Source organism: Drosophila subobscura, chromosome U (genome assembly GCF_008121235.1).
Source record: "Drosophila subobscura isolate 14011-0131.10 chromosome U, UCBerk_Dsub_1.0, whole genome shotgun sequence".
NCBI classification, from domain to species: Eukaryota; Metazoa; Arthropoda; class Insecta; order Diptera; family Drosophilidae; genus Drosophila; species Drosophila subobscura.
This window is the reverse complement of record NC_048534.1, coordinates 19,465,053-19,485,397: the sequence shown is the minus strand read 5'-3', so window position 1 is coordinate 19,485,397 and position 20,345 is coordinate 19,465,053. Positions and strand designations below refer to the sequence as shown.

Below are 20,345 nucleotides of genomic sequence, written 5' to 3'. Positions count from 1 at the left end.
TTTTGTTGTGAGATTATTAAAATCTTTATTCATTCCGGAAATGAACAATATTTGTGTGGATATTTGTGTATGGTTAAGGATTACCGCGGAGTATTCGTAATTTTAAACTCTAGTGAACATCTTTCAGTTTGCATCCTCCTGCTGCTCCTCCTCCGCTGCTTGCTCTTCTTCCCTGGTTTCCGCGGCTGCCACATTTTGTGTTTGCTGCTCGGCCGGGAATGGCAAGGAACGCAGTCGCTGCACCATATCCTCCAGAGTTTCTGGTGCAACGTTTGTCGCTGCTGATTCCTTGTCAGTGGAACGCTTCTTGGCCGCATCGTCCTGGCGTGAGGCGGCGCACAGGTGAGCCTGTGGTGTGCTCCTTGGCGGTTTCTTGGGAATGGCGCCCGTGGCCGCCGCCTGCTGCTGCATGGCCTTCTGTGTGGCGGTTGTGGTGACGGTGACGCAGCAGGCGGCACCCTCGGCATCGTCTGCAATCCGCGTGCTGGCTATGTTCTTCACGGAGCTGGTGACCTCCTCCGTGGGCAGGGTCTGCTCCACCAGCTCGGCCTCCTGCCGTCTGCTGGCCTCCCGCTCTGCCATGCGATTGATCATGGCCGTGCCCCGCTCTGACGTGTTGCTCAGCCGTGCAATCAGCTCGTTGCCCTGCGCCTCCATCAAACGGAGACGCTCGGCGCGATTCACAGACACTCGTTCGATGTCCTCCAGTCGTTGTTCCACAGTCTGCGAGATTGCTGCAGCTGTGATGGGCTGCTCCTGCTGCTGCTGTTGCTGTCGCTCGTGGAGCGTGTCCAGTTTGTTGGCCAGACCCTCGCTTCGCTCCGAGTTCTTTGAGAGCTGAGCGAGCAGCTGCTGACTCTCCTGCTCCAGCCGTCGCAGGCGTGCGGCACGCCTGGATGTGTAGGCCTCCTCGTCGGCGGTCAGCGGGGATGCAGTCTCCTCCGTTTTGGTCTCCTCGGTCTCCGCAGTCTCCTCCGTGTTGCTCTCGAAGCTGGCATCGCGACTGGGCGCACGTCTGATGCGATCCAGAGACTTCTTCAGGTAATGCCCGCGATCCGTGGTGCGCCTGATGCGAGACATCAGCTGACGCGACTCCTCCTCCAGGCGGCCCAGTCGCTCCGATCGCTTTCTCGTGTACTCCTCCTCGCGCGGCGTGAGGCTGCCCGTGGCCGGTGCGGAGCTGGCACGCGTCATTCGCTCCAGCCGCTTGTTGTTGATGAAATCGTCGAGGGGCACTGCATGCTGTGCGGGCGAGACCTCGTCCTGGAAGCGGCACAGCTGCACCTCGAGACGTTCGCGATTGTCGGAGGTCTCCAGCACCTGCTGTATGAGCGATTTGCACTGCTCCTCCAGCTTCTGGATGCGACTGGCCGTGCCCGAGGTGGATGCCTCCTCCGCCTGACTGCGCTGTCTGCTGCGCGAGCTGTGTGGGGTCTTGGGTATGGCTCCGCGTGAGTCCTCAGCTCCCACGTCCAGCTCGTCCTCGTCGTTCTCTATAGCCTCTCCACGCCAGCCGCAGGTGGGCGGCGCACTGTTCCAGCGCAGAACAATCTCCTCGCCCTCTTCCTCCGCAGAGCCAGAGGCCAGCGCAGCGGCCGCCTGACGTCCCGGCGATGTGCTCTGCATGCGCTTAATCTTTCGCGTGTGCTCGAACTGATCCCTCAAGTGCTTTCTGCGGCAATTGCCGGAAGTAGAAGGCGGCGTGACGGCCTCAACCACAGGCTCTGCTGCGGCCTGCTCCTCTGCCCTGCCGGAGTCCCGCTCCTCATCCGACTGCGGCCCCGAATCGCTGTAGCCGCTCTCCGCCGAGTGATTGGCATCCTCCAGCTTGCGGCGTGCAAATTCCCTGCGCCAGTCGTCGCACTGCTCCTGGGTCTCCTCGTTCTTGGCCCTGGCCGCTGCCCACTTGCGCCGGCAGTACTCCAGCTCGTCCTTCAGCTCGCTGAGCAGGCGACGCTTCTGCTGCAGCTGGTAGCGCAGGATCTGCTCCTGGGTGTGCAGCTGCCGATGCTGACGCTGCATCTTGCCCACCAGATGCCACGTTTTGGTCAGCTCCAAGCTGACGGCGCTCAGCCGCTTCTCCTGCTCGTTCAAGCGATAGTCCAAATGACTGTTGAGCGTCTTCAAGCGATTCGTTTCCTTCACCAGCGACTTCTTCTCCAGTATGAGGTCCTAAAAGAGAGATTAGATGGAGAGCTGCTGCTGAGAAGTTTCAAGAACTTTCCACTCGAATGGATTGTCAAAAATGTGCAACATGTTTTGTGGTGGGCGGGGGGCAAACTGACCGATAAATTCAATTATGTGCCAACAACGGAGCCCCCCAGTCACTGCCCGACTGAACGTCAGCAATAATGAAGCTGCTCGTCCTCGTGCTCGGCCTGCACTCTACTAAATAAAGCGCTTAAGTGAATAATGCAAAACTTTGCAACAGCCACAGACAGACTAGGGGGGGAGGGCGTGCAACAGACAAGGACGATGCCTGGCTGCCTGCTGCTGCTGCTGCACTTCATCAGCAAACCGGATACGACAACTAACAAGCCCGATTGTCTGCAGCACTTCAACGGCCAGAGTGGAGCAGCACGTGGGCGCAAGGTGAATTTACTGTAAAGGTGACGTCTATCCCTTTCTAGCGCTTGCCGCTTGCTGCGTGGTGAATAAGCGGAGAACAGCACCTGCTCATCATATTCACCTTGGTGGCGTGGGTGGACTAGACTCACCTTCAATTTGATGTAGGTCTTGCTGACGCTTAGCTCCGCTGGCTTGGCTAATGCTGCCGCCTTGCCAGCTTCCCCTGTGGCAGCAACAGCAGCTGCAGCACCAGCAGCAATGCCTCGTGCCGGCTGGGGCAGCTCTTCAAACTGCACGCGCTCAATTTTGTGGTGACTCAAGAGCTCCATCAACACTTTCCAAACTTTTGGCAAGTTGCCAATGATTTCTTGGGCCGAGGCCACTTTTCCCATAATTTCGGGCTCAGCCGCACCTCCTCCTCCACCTCCTCGCTCCTCCACTGCCCGGGGTGTTGGCGTTGCACTGCGACTCTTGTCGGAGTCTTCGCCGGAGCCGCCTGAGCCAGTGGCCTCCTCCACAAGCTCAAAGAGCAGCTTGGGCAGCGTCGCGCCATCGCTGCAGCTGCCCTCGGCCTGGGTCATCTGATTGAGCAGCTGGCGATTCTCTTCCAGCATTTGATTCAAGCGATCAATGTCCATGTTGCTCTTGCCATTGAAGCCCATAATGAGCTGACTAAAGAGCTGCAAAAAGGGTGGAGTTTGAGCATGGAATAAGGAGCTGTGTCAGGGATAAACCACTTACCATATTGACGGCTCCCACCTGCTCGTTGAGCATTCGCTTCTCGTACTTTAGTTCGCCGCATTCCTCGCGCAGCTTGGACAGCTGCTCGTTGGCCGTTTCCACTTCTTTGAGCAGCGTTTGATTGCGCTCCTCAAAGTTCTTCGTTCTATTAGAGAGAAAACGAATGAGCAGAGTCTTTCTTGCCTTTGGCTGCCTCCCAACTTACTTCTCCTGCTCGGCTATGAGTTCATCCTTCTTGATGGAGATGAGACGCTGCAGATTCTCGTATTCAGCGGCCGCCACTCGCTGCCGCTCCTCGTAGAGCTGCCTCAACTGGCGTATGTTGACCAGCTGCCGCTCGTACTCCTGCCGCAAATTGTTGGACATAATCTTCATCTCACGCTCGCTGAAGGAGTTCTCGATCTGCTGCAGTTTCATCTTGAGCTGCACAAAGAAGATTTGTGTTAGATGTTAGCTGTAGCTGTTCAATCTTTAACTCTCTCTCTCTCTCACCTGTGCACACTGCTCCTCTTTGACGCTGAGCATTTGCTTGCAGCAGCTGATCACCTCCTTGAGCGTTCCCACCTGACGCTGCACCACCTCCACTTCGCCGCGCAGCGACAGATTCTCGGCGTTGGCCTGTTGCAGTGCCAATTGGGCGTTGGCCAGCTCTATGTTGGCATGGCGACTGCGGCTCGAGGGATTCTCATCGTCTGGATCGATTTCTGGCTGCTCCTTGGGCACATCTAGAGGGTCCTGCGGAGGCTGTTCGAGCGGCTGCTCCTGCACCTGCTCTGCTGGCCTCTCCTCCTCGCCCTGCTCCTTTCTTAGACGTCGATTATCTGCCTGCTCCTTGGCCAGTTCTCTTCTCAGGCTGTTCATTTCCTCGCGCAGATCCTGCACAGCAGTCTGACGCGCCTCCCGCTTGGTGCGCAGCTCCTCCCTGAATTCCTCCAGAGTTTGCTCACGCTTAGGGGACTCCTCCTTGCTATCCATGGCAATGGGTTCCTCTCGATTTGTTGCCTTTTCTTCCGCTCCTTTCACAGCCTCCACAACTCTCTTGGGCGTTGATGTGGCTGCATTGGTGGGGGCCTGTTGCAGTACCAAATTCTCGTGCTCGATGTCATTCCACCAGGGCTCGTCATCCGTTGTAGCGGCTGCTCCTCCCGCTCGCTGTCTTTGCTGCTGTTCTTGCGGCTGCTGCACCTGCGACTCATCTGCAGGCGGCGTAGACTCTGCATTTCCCATAATATGCCCGAGAACAAAGGCCCCGAAGAACCAGACCTGTGGTATGCGAACGTTCTCTTGTTGTGTTTACTTATGTTCTTGGCCTGGCAGGCGTTTTTATTTACGATTCACTTTAATGCGACTTTGCCACTGAAGAAGCAACAGAAGCACCAGAAGCAGTCGATACAAAGAGCTGCTCCGCCCTCACCGATTCACCACGAACAGATATAGGCACACACACTACCATATGCTATATACATGTGTGTGTATGTGTGTGCTGCTTCGATCACACGCGATTCGATCTTTCGATTTCGCAATTTTTTCGTATTAACTTTTACTTTTTGTAGCCAAAATGAAGGAAATTCGAGGGATTCCACTGGATCTTTTAAACTCCTTTAAACTTTACTTAAAATCGAAAAGCTATCCGTTTATCCGATCTTAAAGTAAATATCTAGTATACATATGATCCGAAAAAAAAAAGAAAATCTATATGTACTCGGGCGAGACGTTCGAAAATTTCTCGAAATCTAATTTCTATCCGTCGTACGGAACTTTTCGCTTTGGCTGCACGGAAAAAACTGAGCGAAACATTGAATAGATTTTTCTATTTTTAACCAAATCGAGAACTCTGCATCTCTCTCTCGGAAAATGCTCCAACGAATGCTTTGTTCTTTGGGACGAAAACTATCTCAATGAGAGTCGTGGACTTGGCAGCCGCTCTTCCTAGAAATTCCCTAATTATTATGGCTATGTTTTGCGCTCCGTTTAGATGCATTTTAATTGGGAAAATATGTCACATGAAGGTGTTTAAATTTAGACAGGCGCGTCACTTTGATTATGACTAACAGAACAAAATATTAAAGAAAAACAGTTGCCACATCAACTGGCAGCAGCATGACAATGAAGATCCCAGCCAAGGGCTTTGGCACAGATGGATTTGTAGGTGCTGCAAGGTCATTGCTCCTAAACAGCTCGCAGTGGGAGTTTTATACAATATTTAGCTCTGATAAGAAACATTGTAAGTGGAATATTTATTCTTATTTGTCACTGGCCATGGCTCTCGCCTGGGCACGCACGCGCTTGTCGTACTCCAAGCGGTTATTCAACAGTATGCCATACGCCTCTTCCTGCGCTGGGTCCTGAATGTTCGGCTCATTCAGCAGCTCTTGAATGCCCAACAGAATTAGCTTAATGGTGATGGCCGGACGCCAGTCCTTCTCCTCGTCCAGCAGCGACAGGCAGACAGTACCCGACGGGTACACATTTGGATGGAAGAGCGGCGGATCGAATACGCATTTCGGCGGCGAGCTCGGATAATCGGGCTTGAAAATCATGCGTAGCTTGTAGAGGCCACCCTCCCATGGGGTGGACTTCTTGCCGGGAATGGCGCACTCCCAAATCATCAGGTTGAGGGTGCCATTGGGATTCTTGGCGGGACGGGCAACAAAGCCAAATGGATGTTCCTTGCGCCAGGCCTTGCGCTCCGCACACAAACGAAATTGTGCAATGCCAGACATCTTTTACAGTTATGATTTGCTTACTGTCAAAAAAAAAGAGTTCAAAACGTGTAAATTGTGAGAGTAAAATATTTGTATGGTGTTGGGACGTACCTTGTAAGTATTTTATCCGTTTTTATTATAATTATTGCAGCCAAGAACGCTTTGTCCGGTGATATTTCACCACACACTAATACTTCCACTGGTTCTTCTGTAACGCAAACGCACACACACATGCATATGCAGAGACACGTAAAAAAAATTGAACAAAAAGAGCTTGAAGTTGTTTGGTTTCACGTCTCACCTTTCAACTGTTTTATCAATTTGTATTTAGCTTTTATTTCCGGCGTTTGATTTATATTTCAATACACACGATTGATTTAACTTTTCACCGACAAATGGTTGCAAAATATGAAGCACAGCAGCCCGAAGGAACTACTTTTGTTTTGAACGCTGCTCGCTGAGCGCAGCCTGCTGTGTGAGCGAGACAAACATATGATCTAATTTGGATTTGCAACGGCAGAGAATTCCATTGAATTTAATAACTGTACAAGCAAAGCAACAACACTAACAAAGCTAAATCGTTGTGGCTTTGTGTCTCATGCTATCTCTGTCTTGCAGAGGTACATAACGCGACAGTCAATCAATCTTTATGTGTGTCCCATTCCCAGCGAATACTAAGAACTCCCCCAACTTTTTTTGCTGCCTCTATTCCCAAAAGGGGCATGAGTATTTATCCCTGGGGCTCGATTAAACAATTGATGATGATTCTGAAGAGTGCGTGGCGTGGCAGTGCAGTGCTCCTTTCCCTTTGCCGGCTAAAGCTAACTTTTTGCGAAAAACTTGCAAATGAAAATGCATTTTGCAGCTGATTTTTGCGCTAGTTTTTGCTATGCGTTCACATTTGAAAAGTGGGAAACACGCAGCAATGACTCCGAAGCGAACGGAACCCAAGCTAAGAGGAGGAGGCGTGGAGGAGGAAGCACACATTTGGCAAAGTGTCGCCAGTGCCAGGGTGCCATGATGCCGCACTGCCACGCCACTGAATGAGAAGCGGAGCTCAGGCTTGAAAATGAAAATCAACAATGCAATTTGCCATGTTGCTCCTCCACTCTCCTCCTCGCTGTCTCCTGTCCGTGGTCCGGTGTCGTCAGTGCAGACAAAGCGCCAGAAAAAGCAAAAAAAATCCGGCTAAAAACTTGGAAGCGCATGGCAAAAGTTGTGCCCATCCACGACACCCGCACCCACACCCACACTCACACGCACGCACACAAACAAACAACACAAGCAGCAACTTTCACAGAGATTGCACCACGCAAATGTGCAACGAAAGTAGCAACGAAAGGACCCAAAGCAGCCAAGGACACTGCCAGAGCAGAGAGAGAGAGGGAGAGAGCTGGCAGGAAAAAGTTCCAAGAAAATGTGCATTGTGTTCATTATAATGGAATAATAAACCGAAGCGACTACTGGGCTCAGATTGAACGCCATACTCCTCCTTCTACTGCTCTTGCCGCTGCAACTCCTTGTTTTTCTTGTTGTTTCGTGTCTTTCTCAAGTTGCTGCTGCAGTTTTCCTTTGGCTCCGGCCGAGTTAATAACCAAAAAGGAAGTTTCAGCTTCATTATCCTGACAGCCAGCCAGCCGCCGCACCCTCCCACATATGTGACGATGTCATCTGGTGTCTCTGGTGGCCCCTGCGGTTAATTAGAGCAACTTTCTCCTGAAAGTCAAAGTTAATCCGAGCCTGCAGGACAATGTAGAGCCCTGTAGGATAGGAAACCCTTTTTGAGTAAGGGTAAGAACTCTCTGTCTCTACTTTCTCCAACCAGACCATGTTTCATTGTCAGTCCGTGTCGTTGCTGTCTCATTTGTGAGCATTTCCATGCGAAGAAGTCAGCAGGAATCATGCATTAATAATGCAACAAACTTGCGCATATTTTGCGGCTGACAATCCTGACAAAGCAGCAGTCAAAGAGGCAGCCAAAGCCGGTCGGTCACAAGGGCAACAATGAAACAACTTCATTAGAGAGAAGGAGCAACACGTTGACAACATATCCGGCAGAAGTAGAGTCATTTCCGTAGACATAACTCCGAGTAGTACATACAAATGAGCAGCACAACTCTTCGGATATCCAAGTAAACGCTGGCCACTGCAGCGGAATCATAGTCTTCAAGATAATTGGACTTTTTCCTGTGCAAACTCCAATTTCGTTTAAATTCACTTTGTAAACAAATCATTTTACGCGGGCACACAGTCAGCTGTATAAGTATCTTAACAAATTTTGCATAATATAGAAACATTAAGCCATTATTATGTTTAATAGCAGCTTTGAAAAAGAAATGTTACTATTAAATAATGGAAACAGGGTATACAAAGGCACATACTACTGGGTGGCCAGCAACAAATTGCAAATAACGTAACAAAACACTATAAAAACGTGACGCTCATTTATTATTTTTTTTCTTACCCTTTCAGCTAAATCGTTATTTTTTAAACAATCCAATAAAAGAAGTCATGAAGAGTAGGCCAATCTTGTGGCAAATGTATTGTACAATCGTAGAAAATTGTGTTTCCACGGCTTAAAGTCTTAGTTGGATGGCAAAATAAAACAGAATATTAAAATCGAGTAAATATGTCATTGACCGAGACCGATTAACCTTCTGTTGACCAATGGGTGTTTAAGTGCAAACTCTGAAATTAATGAAACTTAAAGATTATTAACGCAGTTTGGCTGAATGAAACGGTGCCCATTTTTGTTAATGGCAATGCTACACACCTAGAACTAAACAGAAAGCAATTCTCTGTTGCAAAACTGTTGGCTTGAATGTTCGTGCCTTGGGTTGCGATCAGTCGTCGGTAAATACAGCAGCTCTTCAGCAGATCAACATTGAAGCTTTCCGAATTGCGCCTCCGTTCATTTGTGATTACATTCATTTGTTCAAGAGAGTTAGTAATAACTTCTTAACACACGATGGTAAAGCTTCATGGAAAATAATTGAAAAGTTTCATGAAGTAAATTAACGGACAACACAACAATCCGCAAGGATTTGACAGAATTTATATATTTTCCAATGCGGTCAGTACAGGCATTAAAATGTTTGCTGATCGTAATGCTTTTGACGACAAAGGAAAGATAAATAATAAAATCACACAATTCTGAGGGGAATTTAATGATGTTTCGATTAAAATTACATTTTTAATGCTGAGACTCTTAACTAGCTAGTAATATCAAATAGAACATCAAAATCTAGGAAAATAATTTAAGATTCACGGTATATTTACAGTATATTTGGAAAATGCAAGGGTATATTTCGGTTTGAGGGTCTGTCGGTATATTTTATCGATAATTCCGCGGTCACACTGGCTCCGACCCAAACAACACGTGCAACGGTCTGCACTTTAGGTTTTTATTATTTTTGATTAATTTCCTGAAAGAAACAAGCAAAATGCTGGAGGAAATGAAAACGGATCCTGTGCTAACGAATTCCCGGCCAGAATTCAAAGCGATACCCAAGCAGCTGAACAAGGTAAGAGGCTGCTGTAAAATTCTCTCCCGCCTCTGACTGATTTGAATCTCCCCTGCAGCACTTGGCAAACCTTGGAGCCCCACATGTGGACTCGTTCGATGAGATGCTGACAGTGGGCCTGGACTTTCTGGCCAAGCACATGCCCCCAGTCCAGATGCAGAGTCCTGCTGGAGAGAGAATCTCGCTGAAGGTGGAGAACATTTGGATAGCAAAGCCTCAGGTGCCGCAGGATGTGATTGACGTGCGAACACGTGAAATTTATCCCACAGACTCGCGCCAGCTGCATGTCTCCTACTCGGGCATGTGCTCGGTGCGTCTGGGCTGGAGTGTGAATGGGCTGCAAAAGACGCCCATCAACATGGATCTGGGAGAGGTGCCGGTGATGCTGCGTTCCAAGGCGTGCAACCTGGGCAAGGGCTCGCCGCAAGAGATGGTGAAGCACGGCGAACACGACTCCGAGTGGGGTGGCATCTTTGTGATACGAGGAAACGAGAAGATTGTCCGCATGCTGGTGCTCGTCCGCCGGAATCATCCGATCTGCGTGAAGCGTTCGACCTGGAAGGATCGCGGCCAGAACTTTAGTGATTTGGGCATAATGGTGCAGACAGTGCGCGACGATGAGTGCTCCTTCAGCAACGTTCTGCATTACCTCAACAATGGCTCGGCCCGCTTCATGTTCTCGCACATCAAGCGGCTGTCCTATGTCCCCGTTTGTCTCATCCTCAAGTGCTTAATGGACTACACGGACGAGGAGATCTACAACAGGCTGGTGCAGGGCTACGAGGATGATCAGTACTACGTTTCGTGTGTCCAAACCATGCTCAGGGATGTCCAGAACGAGGGAGTTTACACGCACGCCCAGTGCCGGTCCTTTATTGGCACCCTCTTCCGCTCCCGCTTCACCGTCGTGCCCGAGTGGCAACCGGATGAGGATGTCACCGACTTTATTCTGCGTGAACGCATCTTGGTGCACCTCGACACCTACGAGGAGAAGTTCCAGCTGATTGTTTTCATGGTGCAAAAGCTCTTCCAGTGCGCCCAGGGCAAGCACAAAGTGGAGAACGTTGACTCGGCCATGATGCAGGAAGTGCTGCTGCCCGGGCATCTCTACCAGAAGTATCTGGGCGAGCGCATCGAGAACTGGGTGTCCGTTGTGCGCCGCGTTCTCCAGAAGAAGCTCAACACGCCGGACAGCCTCCTCAGCAGCAGCATTCTGACGCAGTGCATGCGTCAGTCTGGCGGTGTGGGCAAGTCCATTGAATCCTTCCTGGCCACCGGCAACATAGCGAGCAACACGGGCCTCGGACTCATGCAGAACAGCGGCCTGGTCATCATGGCTGAGAATATCAACCGCATGCGGTACATGTCCCACTTTCGGGCCATCCATCGTGGCTCGTACTTTACCACAATGCGTACCACAGAGGCACGTCAGCTTCTGCCCGACGCCTGGGGCTTCATCTGTCCCGTGCACACGCCCGATGGTACGCCCTGCGGTCTGCTCAATCACTTGACACTGACCTGTGAGATATCCAAGCGACCAGACCCTAAGCTGGTGCAGGTATTTACACGCTCCTCTTTGTAAAGGAAACATCAACTCAATCCTCCCATTTCAGGTCATTCCTACGAAGCTGCTGGAAATGGGAATGCTGCCGCTGTCTGCAGAAAGGCATCCCGATGCCAAGCTGTATGCAGTGCTCCTGGATGGCAAGCATCTGGGTCACATCTTCCAGACCGATGCCTGCAAGATTATCGAGGATTTGCGCTACGAAAAGATAACCGGTACGGTGCCAAAGATGATGGAAATTGGCTTCATTCCGTACAAGAAGAACGGTCAGTTTCCCGGCCTCTATCTGTCCACGGGTCCCGCACGCATGATGCGTCCCGTGTGGAACATCAAGTGGAAACAAGTCGAGTATATTGGCACCCTGGAGCAGCTGTACATGGAGATAGCCATCGATCCAAAGGAGATCTACCCAGACTTCACCACCCACCTGGAGCTGGCAAAGACGCACTTCATGAGCAACCTGGCGAACCTCATTCCCATGCCGGACTACAACCAGTCGCCCCGTAACATGTACCAGTGTCAGATGGGCAAGCAAACGATGGGCACGCCCTGCCTTAACTGGCCCAAGCAGGCGGCCAATAAGCTGTACCGCCTGCAGACGCCCGGCACGCCGCTCTTCCGTCCCGTGCACTACGACAACATCGGGCTGGATGACTTTGCCATGGGCACCAATGCCATTGTGGCGGTCATCTCCTACACCGGCTACGACATGGAGGATGCCATGATCATCAACAAGTCCGCGTACGAGCGGGGCTTTGCCTACGGCAGCATCTACAAGTCCAAGTTCGTGCAGCTGCCCAAGAAGAACAGCTACTTTGCTCGCCATCCGCACAAGCCGGAGCTGGTCGAGCATCTGGACACGGATGGATTGCCGCATCCGGGCGCCAAGCTCACCTTCGGCTGCCCGCTGTACAGCTACTTTGATGGCGAGACGGCCACCTACAATGTGGTGAAAATGGACGAGAAGGAGGAATGTTTTGTGGACAGCGTTCGGCAGTTGGGCAGCTTCGACCTCACGCCCAAGAAGACCGTTTGCATTACCCTCAGGGTGCCACGTCCGGCTACGATTGGCGACAAGTTTGCCTCGCGCGCTGGACAGAAGGGCATCTGCTCGCAGAAGTATCCCGCTGAGGATTTGCCCTTCACGGAGTCCGGCATGATACCCGACATTGTGTTCAATCCTCACGGCTTCCCCTCCCGTATGACAATCGCCATGATGATCGAGACGATGGCCGGCAAGAGCGCCGCTGTCCATGGCGGTGTGTACGACGCCACGCCCTTCCGCTTTTCGGAGAAGAATACGGCCATAGATTACTTCGGCAAGATGCTGGAGGCCGGCGGCTACAACTACTACGGCACGGAGCGCCTCTACTCTGGCGTGGATGGGCGAGAGATGACGGCGGACATCTTCTTCGGCGTGGTCCACTATCAGCGGCTGCGGCACATGGTCTTCGACAAGTGGCAGGTGCGCTCCACAGGCACTGTTGAGGCGCGCACCCAGCAGCCCATCAAGGGACGCAAGCGTGGAGGTGGTGTTCGTTTCGGAGAGATGGAACGCGACGCTCTGATATCCCATGGTGCCGCCTTTCTGCTGCAGGATCGGCTCTTCCACAACTCGGACAAGACGCACACGCTGGTGTGCCACAAGTGCGGCTCCATTCTGTCGCCACTGCAGCAGATTGTCAAGCGGAACGAGCGTGGCGGTTTGTCCTCCAAGCCGCAGACGTGTCGTCTGTGCGGGGATAGCAGTTCAGTGTCCATGATCGAAATTCCCTTCTCCTTCAAGTTTTTGGTCACAGAGCTGAGTTCGGTGAACATTAATGCGAGATTCAAGCTCAACCAAATATGAAATGATCCAACTACATATTGTTAAAGCTAGAGTTTAGATCATGTGGACTACTACTATGTTTTTACGACTATGTTCCCCCATTAAAGTTGACACGAAATTAATCGAAGAAGAGTTGGTGCTTCAGATACTGGAGCTGCTATAAAGGGATCAGGGATCGTGTTTAATGGTCAAAATCAATGAATCAATAAAGTGTTGTTGCCTCAGATTTTAGATCTGCTATAAAGAGATCGTTTATATGGTCGAAAATTGTGGCTTTTTCATAGATCTATTGGAAGCACTAAGCTGAACATTAAGAAATCCCTCTTGGAAGATGTCAGAAAACTTTTCTATATTTTTTGGGAATTTTCAAAGAAAGGTAGAAGGAAATCACAGGCTGTGAAGGGTCTTCATTTATCGCTTCTCTGGAAAATTTATGTTAATTATCTAATTTATAACAAATTAGCTAGAGAAAGAGTGCAAAATCTCTTGAAATATAAATTTAAAGAGAAAGTGAATTTCCATTAAGAATGGATTACAATTTGTCCCAAGTTTACCCTCTGGTTTTCAGAGGTTGTCCAGAAGTATTTCCGACAGAATCTTCTCTTGCCTCACAAACAATATTTTATGCCACAAATCATAAAAGACTGCCCCAGCTCAATGAACCCTCATCTGAATGGTTTCAATTTATATTTATTTATTTATTTAAATACATATTTGTTTACGTTTACAGATAAATTCCTGCATTTGCTATATGTAGTTTTTTGTGGTTGTCAGTTATGGGTTTTCCTTTTTGTTTAGTCGCTTTATCTGTTGTATGTGTGTGTTGGTTGTTCCATGGAATTGTTGTGGAATTTGTGTAACAATTTAACTATTGCACTTAATAGCAAAAACACGCACGGTAACCAACCGCAGGGCATGCAAACAAGATGAAAAAGAGAGAGAGTCTGAAGAGTGTCTAAATGGTATACATAATAGGCGGGGGGTGGTAAAAGTGTTTGGGGAGGGGGTGACAATTGCCATTATCGTTATTTCAGTATTTCAGTGTCTATATAATGTATATTTAGTTTACAATTCTCTGTTCTTCTTTGCTTTCTCGGCTGCTATGGCTTCGCTTGCTGTACCTGCAACTGCATCGGGATTAGTTTTTAATACTTGGTGCTATATAAATCGCCACGCACCGAGGTACCGAGGCGGCACAACATGTAGTTTTTTGTTTGTTTATCAGTTATCTATGGTACATATACGAAACGAAATAATACACACACAGGATCGATCAATCGAAAAATTCTTCTATAAGTATATGTATAATATTTGTTTGTATCTTTTGTTTTGTTTTTTGCAATTTTCGTTTCGTGACCGAATAATTCGTTAAATCTTTTTTTTAGTGTTTCTGTTTCTTTTGTTGCTCAACAATTCAAAAAAGTATTTTCCTTCGTCCACTAATTATTTGTCTATTATTTAATGAGATTTCCATGCAATGATCCACTTGCCGTTCTCCGTGCTCCTCCAACATTTCTCAATCCAAAAAACACTAAACATGAAATTTCGTTAATGCAATTGCAATTAATCAATATGTATAAATATTTAGATAACGATTTGCATATTTGTCATTTGCATTCTTTTATATAATTCCGCTGCTGCAAGCTTTATCTTTCATCGTATTGTTTCTTTTTTTTTAGTTTTTTGTTTTGTTTTTATTACAACGACGTATATACTAGGTATATGTATGTGGTTTTTGTATGAATGTTCATGTTATATATAGTTTATATATATATATGTATGTATGTATAATGTGTGTGTATAGTATGGTATATAATATCCAATTGCTACTGCCTCCATAAGATGCAACAATATATAATGTTTGTCATACACAATTTTCAACATAATCTAATTATGTCTCTCTTTCCTTCCTACTATGAACTTTTTTTTGAGCTTAACATTTACAAAGAATTCTGATGCGGATTCCGTGATTCGGGGTTTTAGGTTTAGTTTTTAGGACTTAGCGCAGTGGTTTGACATGAAAAGAATATTCAAAATAAATTGGGTGTAGTGCCAGCAAGGAGCTCCCGCTTCTTGCTGCTGCAGTAGAAGATTTTTCCGATTTTGACAAAAAGGTACGTGTGAAGAGAAGAGAAGTGCGGCTGTGGATTGGTAGGTGGTCGGTCGATCGGTCATGGGAGTGGCGACGGCGGCGGCGGCGTACATAACTAAGGGCGGGCATCGAAATCATCGTTCTTGCTCCTGCTTTGATATTTTCTCTAGGTGTTTAGGATTGTGCATTGTAAAGTGGTTTTTTTATGCCGTAGCGTAGCTCTCCTCCTTCTCCACCCCGCGGACAACTTTCCTGTCCCATGATTGTGGCTTAAAATTGATCTGCCAACAGATCGCATATCTCTCGTGTCACCGTCTCCTTGCTGGCGCGCACAGTCAAACGGAACATCTACAAAGGAAAAGGAATACAAAATGAGTTTCAGCTGAAGCTTAGAGTGGATTGGGCCTTACCTGTGCCTGCTTATTCGGCTCTAATCGCATCAGACAGCCCACCTGCTGGGATTGCGTGTGTATAATGCCCGCACAGACCATATTATCCGGATTGGGATCCACCGAATCGAGCAGCTGCATGCCAAAGCCCATCAGCTTATTCCTTGCCCCAGGCAGATCCAGCGGCTGTGCAGCCTTGAACACTTTCTGTGATCGTTGTTGTTCGCTGTAAAAGAAGTTACCACATGAAGCATTCAATCTGTATCAGCTGAGCAGCTCTGGCACTTACCCGCTTAGGTTCTTCCATCGTGCAAAGAAGGACTCGGCATTCATTTCGGTTGGCTCGAAGAACTTGTTCACGCTCAGCGGCAGCTTGATGCTAAACTTTTGCTGTGTGCCATTGTAGCGGAAACTGATCTCAATGGTTGGCGCATCGGCATAGTCCTCAATGCATTCGGCCGTGAGCAGCTGTTGGATTTGTGCACCGGCCTCCAGGGTCGGCTCCACAGCCTTCATCTGTACATTCAGCTTGAGCGTCTCCTCCGCAGACCATTGCAGCACCGGGTTGAAGTTCTAAACGAAAATGAATGTTGAAACTGCAGAGGAAGAGCGATGAGACACTTACCGTGAGCGGGACCTGTGTCTTGTTGCCATAGAAGAGCCCTAACCGTCCCAGATTCTGTCTGAATTCACTCTTGACGCCAATCTGCAGCATCTCGTTCTCGAAGAGTACGCCATTGTTTTTGAACAAGAACTTCTTGGTGTTGTAGACGGCACTGGAGTTGTTGTTGCTGCCGTATATGTCGCCCAGAACATCGATGAGGGTGCTGTTGCTGTTGCTTCCCACATTGTTGGCCGGCGGCGTGCTCAGTCCGAGCAGATCCGTGTTGGCATTGCTGTTGTTCAGTTTGCTGTGTGAGTTGTTCACGTGCACATTGTTCTGGATCACCGCACCCGAGGTCGGAGCGGGGCTCTTCGACTCCCGTATCTCATTCTCTGGCACCCGTCCTGGCTTCTTCTTCTTGAGCACGGCCAGAATGGAGCTCTCGCGCTCTGGGAACGATGGCATCTCCTCCAGCACGGTAGCCAGCACATCCGTGGACGCCACAATGCTCAGCTGCAGATACTCGCTGGCACGCTGCTGCAGCTCCGCGTCGGCCGAACGGAGATTGCTGTGTTGCCTGAACACGTCCTGAATGTTGGTGCGTATCTCCGGGAACAGATTGATGAACTTGATGTAGGTGGACAGCAGCAGGGCCCGCGTCATGGGCGAGCACAGATGGTACTTGGAGTGCAGCAGCTTAAACTGCACCAGCGGTGCCGAGCGCGAGTCCCCGGCGATCAGATTTCCAAACTCCCCGAGTATGTAGCCGCCCACCTTGACCATATTCTCGTGACAGGCGGGAGCCTGCAGGGCCTCGAACACTGTCTTGGCTGCATAGCCCTGCACCTCCTCGCGATTGATGACGATCTGAATGACGCGATACCAGACCTCCTCCGACACATAGTCGCCAGCGATGCGTATGAGATTGAGGATCACATCCACGTACCTGCGAGTGAGGGAATGAAAAGAGTTAGGGAAGAGATTCCACAACAGATTTTCGTGTATTACCAGGTATAATCCGTGGCGTATTTCTCAGCGAGAATGGCCACCTTGAGCACCATCTCCTCGCGTATGGAGTAGTCAGCCGTCTCCAGATAGTTGAGCATCTCCTGGACAATCTCCTCGGCATTGCCGCGATCGCACATGGCATACAGCAGATCGACGGCCATCTGGCGCACGGAGACATCCTTCTCCATCTTCATGGAGAGTATGACCACCTCCTGGTGCTTCTTGACCTCCTCGTGGGAGAACTCTGAGGTGGCCAAATGGCACATGGACTCGAGGGCCAGGTAGCGCAAGTTTGTCTCCCGATTGCTGAGGAACTGGCCCAGCTGATTGCACGCGCGCACCAGCAGATTGGGCTCGCTGTCACTGTGAATGATCAGATTGATTGCCTCGAAGAGGACGGCATTCTTGGCATTCGAATGCTGCACCTTCTTGCTCTTGGGCGGCTCCTGCGCCTTATTGAGGATCGTCTCGAGGGTCTCATTCAGGCGTGCCCTAACGCCCGCCTCCTCGGTCACGGGATTGTAGTTCTGCAGCAGCCGCAGAAGCTTCACGGACAGCCACGGTGCCGGCACAAAGTAGTACGTGTAATCCTGCAAATCTGTGTAGCTGGCAGTCACGATCCTCGAGAGCCGCGACACGGCCAAATTCACGCAGCCCTTGTACTCGTCCGGATTGCGCTTGACCAAAGCATCAATCAGCGATGTGGCAGCCGTCACCACGCCCATGTGCTGGTCATTCAGCAAGTGAATGATGCGCGAAGTCCACTCGCCGCCGGGTATAATATCGGGCGAGGATCGGAACAGCCGCAGCAGGCACAGCGCAGCCGATTGCTTCACCACGTCCATGGTGTCGCCGGAAACGAGCAGCTTGGGTATTTCATTCGAAAAGGATTCGGCCATGTCCCTGCTGCCAATGTTGGCGATGCACTGCAGCGCCAGGTTCACATGCACCGGATTCCGCGACTGCAAGTCATTCTTGATCGACTGAATGATGAGGCGGATCAAATCGCTGTTTGTGTTAACCAGCACCGAAATGAATAGATATCCCTGAAAGAAAAGACACAAATGATTATTAAATGTGTTCTGAGGATCCCCCAGGTTTCCACTTACGATCTGCTTCTCTGAGTATTTGTTGGAGGACAGCAGATTGACCGCCTCCATGTGGCCAAAGTCAATGTCATGGCCCAGTAGAAAGATGAATAGCAGCTTGCACACATATTTCTTCTTCTGGTAGCCATCGAGAGTTTTGTCTCCTTTAAATTTGCTTCGTATGTTGGCCAACTCCTTGTTTATGCGTTTGACCTCCGCTTCTTTGCTTTTACCTGCAGAAAAGGAAAGATAAATGGGTCAAGGTCATAAAAGGAGAATCTCAGCAGAAGCCGCGGTGGAGCTCAGCTTTCTTTTTCCCCCGTTAGCAGACAAGACATATGATCGATTAATGGAGAGTGATTTGTGTGTGTGTGTGACTCTCACTCTCAAAAGCCCTAGCTTGCTCTCTCTCACTCGTGGTCACATAGGCGCCAATTAGTACCAGTCACCAAAAGTGGAGACTCTTGGAGACTCTATGCTGTGGAGAGAGGAAACCAGTAACGGGCAGCATGACGATAATGCGGACAGAGTTACGGAGCAAACAAACAACAATTGTCGTCGTCGGCACTCTCGTGCATAATAAAAATATGTTATGCCTGTGTGTGTGTGTGTGTGTGTGTTGCTCCTCTCAGTAATTGATCAAGAAATGGCGCTGATTCCGCCCCTATGAATGAATTTGGATAAGAAAAGCTAGCTCTGCCCTGCCTCTGCTCACTGATAAATTAAATTTAAATGCAAGCAATTTACTGGAGAGTTTATTTTTTATATTTTTTTGTTTGTTACTTACAGTTTCTTATATCCGATATAAACACAGCCAGGCCTCTCATGCCATCCCCCCGCACCGGCGCCATTGTAGTTAGCTTGTTAATTTTCGCTGGTTTTATGCAAACTGTGGGGCGCAAGAAATATCTGCCTGTGAGGCGGCCGAGTCTCGAGACGCTCTTATCGGCTCGAACTCGACGACAGCAGCAGCAGTAGCAACAGCAACGAAAACGACGACGACGGAGTCGGGTATTTTATTTGCTTGCAAACAAAATATCAGCCGCTTCAATTTTCGCTCAGTGTAGTTCCGCCGTTCCGATGAAATTCTCTGTCAGACCTGTTGGAGAGAATCGTCACGTATTAGGGTGGGGGCTGATCAGTATGCGGTGTGGGGAGGTATTGGGAAAAATAAAAGAATCTGCTTGCAAATCATTTATCGCAAAATGAACCCTGACATTTGAGGGCATTCCGCGCGAGTGGGTAGAGGGGTAGGGTGGGGGGAATGATGCCCGCTGTCAACGCCGCCCCCGCGCACTTTTGGCAAGCACTCTTGCAACTTTGGCACTGCCACAACAGCAGAGCAGCAACAGCAACACACAACTGATAAAGATTCAGATTCAGAGAGCTCCACCAGCGACGAGATGACCTCGGGGACCGCACTTTTATCGCCTGCCTGCACTCCCGAACTGTGGCGTTTGCATTTGCATTTATTTGGTTTATTTGGTGGGGACCGAAACCGCAACCGAAACCGCGACCACCGGACGAACCACCGGCTTTTGGCTTCTAGCTTATGATCACTTTTTGGGCTCTTTGTTGCCTGCCTTTGTGCACTCGTTCGCTTTCACGTCACGTCACTTTTTACTTTTTTTTTCTCTTCGCGAGATGACGAAGTCGTTTTATTGGCACAGACCGAAACAAACATTAATGGGCGTATGTGTTTTCCATGGGGCTTTGGCTGCTTACTTTTTATGCTTAAATAGTACACACGATCCCGATGAGAGGCGGCCCGCAGTGAAAAATTGTTGGTTTGGTTGCTGCTTCGCTGGGCCTCTGCTCTGGGCTCTGGCGTTGGTTGTGCTGGAATTTTGTATTAGTTGGCTCCGTTTTGTGGCTTGGGCTCTCTCACGGCTTCGTTTTTCTGGGTGTTGGCTACGGAATGTTTGTCGCGAGTACTCGGCTTTATGTAACTCCACCTGATTGCCGATTTACTTTGATATTTGCTGCTTTTTTGTTGTAAACTATTGCCAAATGCAGAGCAATTCACTAAAACGAAAATTTCTATTGATTTTTCTTCTCTCTCTGCCTCGGACTGGAGAGCCTCCTAGCGGGCGCAAGTGTCCAGAATAGTGTGGCAAAACGCCAAAGTACCGCAAATACCAACAAATTGTGCCAGGGCTGCGGAAAAGGTGAAAGATACGCATCGTCGTGACGTCACACGTTGAAATGTTAATAATGTTGCTATAAGAGTTTCT

The 20,345-nt window shown here is 49.3% G+C and overlaps 4 protein-coding genes across 5 annotated transcripts; 1 reads left to right on the top strand and 3 right to left on the bottom strand.

Moving 5' to 3' along the window:
• Positions 1-8: 8 nt before the first annotated feature.
• LOC117902471 (trichohyalin) lies at positions 9-4,777 on the bottom strand. The gene is made up of 5 exons (XM_034813877.1): positions 3,802-4,777; positions 3,515-3,732; positions 3,310-3,454; positions 2,718-3,248; positions 9-2,172 (listed from the first exon to the last, which is right to left on the bottom strand). Exons 1-5 carry the CDS (start codon positions 4,534-4,536, stop codon positions 124-126), a joined length of 3,678 nt encoding a protein of 1,225 aa, XP_034669768.1. The 5' UTR covers positions 4,537-4,777; the 3' UTR covers positions 9-123.
• A 760-nt stretch (positions 4,778-5,537) lies between these two features.
• On the bottom strand, positions 5,538-6,053 carry LOC117902482 (SUMO-conjugating enzyme UBC9-B-like). The gene has a single exon (XM_034813893.1). The coding sequence runs from the start codon at positions 6,030-6,032 to the stop codon at positions 5,553-5,555; it is 480 nt and encodes a 159-aa protein (XP_034669784.1). The 5' UTR covers positions 6,033-6,053; the 3' UTR covers positions 5,538-5,552.
• A 3,321-nt stretch (positions 6,054-9,374) lies between these two features.
• Positions 9,375-17,534, top strand: LOC117902472 (DNA-directed RNA polymerase I subunit RPA2). 2 transcript variants are annotated; one of them, XM_034813879.1, is made up of 4 exons: positions 9,375-9,538; positions 9,597-11,096; positions 11,152-11,722; positions 17,485-17,534. In XM_034813879.1, exons 1-4 carry the CDS (start codon positions 9,458-9,460, stop codon positions 17,517-17,519), a joined length of 2,187 nt encoding a protein of 728 aa, XP_034669770.1. In that variant the 5' UTR covers positions 9,375-9,457; the 3' UTR covers positions 17,520-17,534. The 2 variants fall into 2 exon arrangements, with proteins under 2 accessions (XP_034669770.1, XP_034669769.1); XM_034813878.1 differs by lacking the exon at positions 17,485-17,534 and having other exon boundaries at positions 11,152-13,057.
• LOC117902473 (AP-2 complex subunit alpha) lies at positions 14,333-20,204 on the bottom strand. The gene is made up of 8 exons (XM_034813881.1): positions 19,837-20,204; positions 18,899-19,210; positions 18,133-18,344; positions 17,024-18,069; positions 16,037-16,961; positions 15,701-15,984; positions 15,433-15,637; positions 14,333-15,370 (listed from the first exon to the last, which is right to left on the bottom strand). Exons 2-8 carry the CDS (start codon positions 18,960-18,962, stop codon positions 15,293-15,295), a joined length of 2,814 nt encoding a protein of 937 aa, XP_034669772.1. The 5' UTR covers positions 18,963-19,210; positions 19,837-20,204; the 3' UTR covers positions 14,333-15,292.
• Between the last annotated feature and the right edge of the window lie 141 nt (positions 20,205-20,345).

What these genes read in the sequence shown, in the direction of transcription:
- LOC117902471 (XM_034813877.1), bottom strand. Translation starts at nt 4,536, where the DNA reads ATGGGAAATGCAGAGTCTACGCCGCCTGCAGATGAGTCGCAGGTGCAG. An exon ending in CTCATAGCCGAGCAGGAGAA is followed by an intron (nt 3,455 to 3,514) that starts GTAAGTTGGGAG and finishes TCTCTCTAATAG; the next exon opens with AACGAAGAACTTTGAGGAGC. An exon ending in AGACCTACATCAAATTGAAG is followed by an intron (nt 2,173 to 2,717) that starts GTGAGTCTAGTC and finishes TCTCTCTTTTAG; the next exon opens with GACCTCATACTGGAGAAGAA.
- LOC117902482 (XM_034813893.1), bottom strand. Translation starts at nt 6,032, where the DNA reads ATGTCTGGCATTGCACAATTTCGTTTGTGTGCGGAGCGCAAGGCCTGG.
- LOC117902472 (XM_034813878.1), top strand. Translation starts at nt 9,458, where the DNA reads ATGCTGGAGGAAATGAAAACGGATCCTGTGCTAACGAATTCCCGGCCA. An exon ending in TACCCAAGCAGCTGAACAAG is followed by an intron (nt 9,539 to 9,596) that starts GTAAGAGGCTGC and finishes TCTCCCCTGCAG; the next exon opens with CACTTGGCAAACCTTGGAGC. An exon ending in CAGACCCTAAGCTGGTGCAG is followed by an intron (nt 11,097 to 11,151) that starts GTATTTACACGC and finishes CTCCCATTTCAG; the next exon opens with GTCATTCCTACGAAGCTGCT.
- LOC117902473 (XM_034813881.1), bottom strand. Translation starts at nt 18,962, where the DNA reads ATGGCGCCGGTGCGGGGGGATGGCATGAGAGGCCTGGCTGTGTTTATA. An exon ending in AATACTCAGAGAAGCAGATC is followed by an intron (nt 18,070 to 18,132) that starts GTAAGTGGAAAC and finishes CTTTTCTTTCAG; the next exon opens with GGATATCTATTCATTTCGGT. An exon ending in CGATGGAAGAACCTAAGCGG is followed by an intron (nt 15,638 to 15,700) that starts GTAAGTGCCAGA and finishes CTTCTTTTACAG; the next exon opens with CGAACAACAACGATCACAGA.